Genomic DNA, 7,500 nt, shown 5'->3' on the forward strand with positions numbered 1-7,500 from the left:
ACAAATGATCTTGGAATGTGTGAAACAAACCAGTTGTGCTTTTTACCTTAACCTTTTAAAGGAGGTCTAGGATTAAAGATCTGAGCCTTGCTATGAATGCCCAGTAGTACATATGGCGTCTTATCAAATGGACTTCAGACATTCTTCAAGTTGAAAACAGATCAGAGCCTGTAAAGTTTATGGACTTGTGAGAACCAAGTATATTTCTGTGAGAAAAGCCAGAAGTACTCTGTCAGAAAGGCTCTGATATGACCAGCCTGGTTGAAAGGTTGAATAAAAGTAAAAGCAGAAGAAATGACTTAGCCTCTTAAAGAACATGCTTAAAGGAGACTTATCGGTACCAACGAGAATCCTACCCTAACTGATAGTAAAAGGTAATATATACCAAAGCTACTGATCAGACAGACATGAGAAACCAAGGCTAGGAAATGTGAGGAATCAATCTGAACTGAACATTCTATTCCAGAATACTGAAAAAAGGCCAGGTTTCCATCTCTCAGACACTTAACAGACACGTCATGGCAGTGTTTCAAATATGGTGCTGTTTAAATGTGCACATTACCTAAACTAGCTCGAACACAGACAATATGTATGCTGCAAGTTTGACCCAAAACTGCATAAATCAAAAGGCAGTGCAGTGCAGTGACATGATTTATCTTCAGTGGATTAAAACAAGGACGAGACAGTAGTCAGTTTGTCAACAAAAAAGTTTCCTATTCGTTGAAAAGCACTGAGAGGCTGTGCAGTGGCCTTTTCCTGCTTCAGCCATTAGCTGTGAGGGCAACAGAGGTCCACTAAGATAGGGGATGGGCTATGACTGTTAATGAGCCAGGGACACCAGCATAAAATCCATCCTGCAATCAAACTAATGATTGCAATCATGTCGGCGATAAATAGCTTCTGTTTGAAAGCGCCTCAGATGGTCTCTCTCTCTCTCTCTCTCTCTCTCTCTCTCTCTCTCTCTCTCTCTCTCTCTCTCTCTCTCTCTCACTCAGGGAGGGGTCATTAACCTGCTATCTCTCTGTCTTTGGAGGACGGGGGAGAGTGTTGTTTCATGAATGCCACTGGTGAAGGCTCTGCAGCCCTGTTGTGACAAACAGCCCCTGCCTGAGCCCTTTCCTGGAAGCCCCCCACGGGGCCACACACAGCTGCAGGGGGCTTCTGTGGGCTGAAGTGAGGCAGAGGGGCTCCTGTGTGTCTGGGCTGGGCAGAAATGTTGCCAAAAATGAGTCAGACATGAATTATCACTGAATGACACCTGCGTAGTTCATCTCTTTGGTAAAACACGCGCACTAAACCATCGAAATGACTGCTGTACAAAGCGCTGCCTATTTGCGTCAAACACGACGAAAAAAGATAATCACTTTTGTTGTGATCTCATGACAGGTTGTCCAGTGGCGTGCGTGTATGGGACACCTCCTCCAGGCTCCGGTGGCAGATGCATCCACACACTCTCCACCACACTCCACACTCTCCAACACTCTCTCACCCTTCTGCCAGGGCTTCACAACGGCACAGAACACCACTTCCACCAACAAGCAGCCAAATGCAATTCACAACGCAGTGACGCCTGAGGACAAAGCCTACTGACACAACACAAGGAGCAGGAAGAGCGAGAGGAGAGGAGAGGAGAGGGGAGGGGAGGGGAGGGGGCCTAAAACGGCAACAGCAATTTAGTAGCGCGACAGAAATGCGTCTTGAAATTGCACGTAATTCCTCAACGCTGTCTCTGTGTGCTTGTGTGTCTGTGACATCAAACGGAGCACGTGCACAAGCAAGCTCTGCCATCTCTAAAGCTTCTCTTCTGAGAGCCCAACACACACACACACACACACACACCGCTATTTAGGGCCCATGTCACTCGCAAATCACTCCCAAATACTGTGTGACACAGACATTGCCCCACCTGCACGTCGGGAGAAGAATGAGATTCTCCTTGGCTCAGACGTGTCCCTACGAGTCTCCACTTCAGGGAGGGCCCAGCTTGACACCCACAGGCATGTGATTGTCTGGCGTTATAAAAATGAATCTGAGCAAAGTCATCTTCCTCTCAGAGCTCAAAGGCCCTCCATCTGTCAACCTCCATTACGGCTCAACTTAATGATGCAGAGCAGGCCTGGAAAAGCTCTAATAAAGCTCTATTATTTCCAAATGGCGCTGAAGCCCTTTTGGTGGTGCTTCGCTGTAGAATGCAGGTTATTCAGTGGTAGATCAATAAATACTCTTTTTGAGACTGTCTGTTAATTCAAAATGTCCATGTTAATGGGTCTGCTAATATAGTCTCCAGACAACATAATGGGTAAGACTGATTGATAATGAAATGACAATTACTCATAAAGGGGAGGGAAGGTTTTAAGCATTTTCACGCAAGCAAGGTCCAAACTCAAAATGAATTCAAGTAAAGTAAATAACACCCAAAATAAAAATCCTTTCTGAAATAACAAACAGCTGAATTATCAGCTGAAATTATTTTAAAACGTTATACAAAATGTATTTTATAATCATAATAGACGTATGACAAGGAAATTATCTTTTGTCCTTTTTTCTTTGTACAGCTTTTCATTGCCAAAGCCAGTCACTGCATAATACCCCTCTTGGCACACAGCTCAAATATATTCCAAGGTTAAGCCTTTAATCATTTGGCAATGGCCATAATAATAATAATATAACTTGAGCAATTAGGTGTAATTAGAACCATATTATTATTCCACAGGCACACGCACACGCATACGCAGTGCAGTGTTGTTTCATGTGGCTCATGTAAGTATTTATGTGCTCACCTCATAGTGGGGGATTGGCACGGGACCTTATTAGGACACTGTGGAACTTTAACACTGGTGGTGAAATGGCATTGACCAGAGGTCACTCAGACACCTCCTCAGACCTCTCCTCTGACCTCTCCTCTCCTCTCCTCTCCTCTCCTCAGACCTCTCCTCTCCTCTCCTCTCTCTCCTCTCCTCAGACCTCTCCTCTCCTCAGACCTCTCCTCTCCTCTCCTCAGACCTCTCCTCTCCTCTGACACTCAGACCTCTCCTCTCCTCTCCTCTCTCTCCTCTCCTCAGACCTCTCCTCTCCTCTCCTCTCTCTCCTCTCCTCAGACCTCTCCTCTCCTCAGACCTCTCCTCTCCTCTCCTCAGACCTCTCCTCTCCTCTGACACTCAGACCTCTCCTCTCCTCTCCTCTCTCTCCTCTCCTCAGACCTCTCCTCTCCTCTCCTCAGACCTCTCCTCTCCTCTGACACTCAGACCTCTCCTCTCCTCAGACCTCTCCTCTCCTCTGACACTCAGACCTCTCCTCTCCTCAGACCTCTCCTCTCCTCTCCTCAGACCTCTCCTCTCCTCTCCTCAGACCTCTCCTCTCCTCTCCTCAGACCTCTCCTCTCCTCAGACCTCTCCTCTCCTCTGACACTCAGACCTCTCCTCTCCTCTCCTCTCTCTCCTCTCCTCAGACCTCTCCTCTCCTCAGACCTCTCCTCTCCTCAGACCTCTCCTCTCCTCTCCTCAGACATCTCCTCTCCTCTCCTCTCCTCCGCCTTCTCCTCTCCTCTCCTCTCCTCTCCTCAGACCTCTCCTCAGACCAGACTACAGCAGCCGTCAGCCTGGCCATCAGGACCTCTCTGATGGCAGCCATGATAAAGACCTTATCACACGATGTAATTATGCAACAGAGAGATGACATAAAGCAGTCTTAAGATGTTTGGTCTGGAGGTATAATAACACCATGTCATAAGCCTCACAGAAATAACATTCCTTGCCTCATGTTGAGCAGCCAGGGGAAAAATGCATATGGACCCTAATTTATACTGTATACAAGGCCATAAATGTAGGCTGTAATGTACTCTAATTTATACTGTATACAGGGCCATATATGTAGACTGTAATGTATTCCTAATTTATACTGTACACAGGGCCATATATGTAGACTTAATGTATTCCATGTGTAAGCTCAGCCTTTTCCTTGTCTCTTTTCTCCTCCCTTCTCCCAGGGGTGGTGCCATTCAAGGGGCCTGCGTCTTTCTTGGGTAGAAACAATCTTTTCATTTAACGTTCTTCTCCAAAGGATGTGGCCATCTTTTATCTTTTCAGTATTTTGCTTACCTGCCATACTTTAGTGGCTACCATACTTCTAAAACCCTCCTAACCCAGACATATGTCTGCCTTCCTTGACCAGCATGTGCTTTACAAGCAAGAATGTTAGAAGAGTCCGTGTCACCTAGTAAATTCCACATGCTGCACTTTCTTTACTGCACTTTAAATACTGTTCACAATGCACTGGCTCCCAGCAATCTTTTCTAAAGCCTCTCCAATGATTACCCTGGCCTCCACAGCCAGACAGCATGAAAGTGTACGGTATGATGAAGACAATAACCATGATTCTCTTCATGCTGAAACACTGAGGTGTTGTGCTCCCATTTTTTCAGAGGCAAATGTAGATAGACTCTTTGTCCCAAACCGATGGTGAAATGGTCTATACCGTACGTATTTAGGCAAACAAAAGAGATGATGTGAGAACACAGCAGTGTCACTGCACTGACTCGTGTCTCTGCCCTTAAGTGGCGTATGGTTTGATTGGATGATAAAACACGGGCTATTTAACACTCCAATCAGAGATCCTTTCTGAGCGCTGGGAACCCAAGGCCATTATGAGTCTGTGATTCAGTTTCTTGAAAAGTGCTGGTGCTCTCTCTCCCCCCTCCCCATGCGGTGTGTGTAATGCGGTCCTGGGGGGCTGGAGGTAGCAGCAGTGGGATGAGTAACCCAAGCCTGTGCGGAGGCAGGAGTGGCAGGGGGATGAGTAACCCAGGCCTGTGCGGAGGCAGGAGTGGCAGGGGGAAGACAGGTGGGTTAGTGAGGCAGGAGTGGCAGGGGGAAGACAGGTGGGTTAGGGCTCCTCTCATCCTGAGCCCCCCTTGGCAGCCAGGGAAGGGTCTGTGCATTAGAGAAGAAACAGCCGCACCTGCCTCCCAATCCCCCCAATCCACCCCAAACCCCTCCACCGCCAACCCCAGCCCTGCCTCCCAATCCCCCCAATCCACCCCAAACCCCTCCACCTCCACCGCCAACCCCAGCCCTGCCCCCCAATCCCCCCAATCCCCCCAATCCACCCAATACCCCTCCACCTCCACCGCCAACCCCAGCCCTGCTCCACAATATGCTCCGGGAGGCCATGAATTGATTAAATGCGACTCTGGAAAAAGTTAACGACGTAGAACCGAGCGAAGTGCACCGGCAGAATCTCAATGAGCTGGGGGCTGAAGATTTAGCAGTTCCTTGTCCTCACTCTGGGGCCCACGAGCCTTAAATGCACCGTTTGAACACCTGTCTAATTCCTCCTCTCGCCACCATGGTGAACACAGAAAGAACAATTAAACTGATAAAGGGAGGCGAGAGAGGCAAATGACGCTAAATCAGCACGTCCTCTTCCTGCATGCTAAATCTGGACTCAAACGGTTTCTGCTCCAGTGGAGGGCAAAAGAAGGACTCAAATGGCTTGGGTAAATTGCATAATGTGGTGCGCGCTACATTGCTAAAAATACAAGTTCCCAAGCACCAAAAGTAGACACTGATTGGCAAAATGATGCTAATTACATATGCTATCCAAACACATGGGAGGCAAACTGCAGATTAATGCTCTCCCCCTCCCAAACCAGTTTACATATAAACCCTATAAACCTTTTATACCCCTAATAGAACAACTACACACTGTAGGTTTTGGGCAGGGAGACAGAAGCTGAAGACATTTAGAGTGGCGAAAACATCCCTAGAAGCCCCTCTAATACCATTGAGTGCTGGGGATGGCCTCCCCCCCCCCCCCCCCCCCCCCAACCACCACCACCACCACCACCACCACCCTCTTCCATCACTCCCGGCACCTCTGGGACTGAGGCAGACCCACCCACCACAGGGGCCTGACCACAGTACCCACCCAGCCCCCCCCCCCCCCCCGTGGCCATTCCAGCTCTGTGGCCAGTGGAGCTCCACTGGGGCTCACTGGAGGGAGTGGTTTCTGAGAGTGATGGAAGAGTTAGAATTATTGATGTTGTTGTCTCCTTTCTGGCAGCCCCTCCTCCTCCCCCGTTCCCCCTCTCCTTCTGTCCACACCCCAGTCATCCACCCATCATGCCTCCACCTCATCCCTCTGGCAGCAGCGGCGGCGTGTCAGATTTACACTGCCACTCACTCCACCCTCGCTGAGGTCATTGGCACTGGCGAGTGGCACGCCTGCCTCTGCTTATTGTGCCGTTCCAATGATCAATGACTGTTTGCCGGCATAATCCATACCAATCATGGCAGCTGCCTGGAAAACAGTCAGCTACTTTTTTTTCATAAAGCCATTAATGAGGCAGTCAACGGGCAGTGAACTGTAAGTGTATTAAAAGACCACAAGCGGTAAATCAACACCAAATGTCAACACATAAAGCCCATATTACTTTCATTGCAACTGGATTACATGGTTCTAGAGTTCATTAGCAGCTAAGGTACCCGACGCACACGCATGACCCATCCGAAGCCAGAGCGTTTAAGAACATTAGCCTCCCCAGGTGCAGCAGGGAGGAAGCAGACACCATAATGTTCCTAAATGGCCGGGGGGAGTGGGGGGGGGGGGGGAGCAGCTGAGTGGGTTGCAGGAAGAGGAGAGGACTCCTCTAAGTCCTTGCACGTGTCCTCTCCTTCACCTCCCCCTGCTGCAGCACCATCCCCCCCACCCCCCTCTCCGCGCATCCTCTTAAATCAATACATAAGACCCCTAATACCCATAATGCACTGGTGTATGTGCTTTATGACGGCCCTTTTTCTCCTGACACGGCACTCTGCGCACAGACTCCCTGAAGCCCCCCGCCTCATCGCCCCCCACCCCCCCCTGTCAGATAGCCTCTAAGAGTAAGTCTCCCTGACACTTTATTCCCCCTCCCCATTCAAGGGAAAAACAACTCAAGTTTATGAGAGGTGCTACTGAACTGTGGGTAAAGAGCTGCTAGATGTGTCTGGATCTTTTATTCTTTTCTCTTTTCCCTCTCAGGCTCTCTGCTGTACGAACTCGCTGAAGATAGTAAAGAGGAGAGCGCATCATGCTGAAGAAATCAAACCAAATACCCAGATGAATTCCTAAAGGGTGCAGTTTGCCTCTTGTCATGCGGGCATCAGGAAGCGTAACTCTATTTCAGTCTAACTAAGAGACCCTTTCCATAGGGGACTACTCTCCAAAGAACAGACTCACCTCCACATATAAAATGGGAAAGATCCCAATTTTATCTCCCAGCATGCCCTCTGCCCAGTTGTCATCCACCCTTCGGATCACAGTCAGAATCTCGTCCTGTGGGAGAGAGAGGACTTTTTAATCATCAGGTAAACTCATAGAGTCAGCCTCAGAAAGCACATGAGCAATACAGGAGTGGAAGAACAGAAGCACAGACATAAACCTCTGGCCTTAGCAGAGGGCTACACAACGGACCGCTGCGCTGGAACCAAGCATTCAAATGGCCGGGCTCAAAACACACTT

At 48.9% G+C, this 7,500-nt stretch overlaps 1 protein-coding gene across 1 annotated transcript in view; it reads right to left on the bottom strand.

Annotated features, from left to right (window-relative positions):
- Positions 1-7,500, bottom strand: part of LOC105898081 (E3 ubiquitin-protein ligase SH3RF3) — a 117,490-nt gene that overhangs the window by 28,159 nt on the left and 81,831 nt on the right. The window contains exon 3 of the mRNA XM_031560840.1: positions 7,219-7,314. Within this exon, the coding sequence (XP_031416700.1) occupies positions 7,219-7,314 (96 nt within the window). The remainder of the gene's footprint in view (positions 1-7,218; positions 7,315-7,500) is intronic.

Source organism: Clupea harengus, chromosome 2 (assembly GCF_900700415.2).
Source record: "Clupea harengus chromosome 2, Ch_v2.0.2, whole genome shotgun sequence".
Taxonomy (NCBI): Eukaryota; Metazoa; Chordata; class Actinopteri; order Clupeiformes; family Clupeidae; genus Clupea; species Clupea harengus.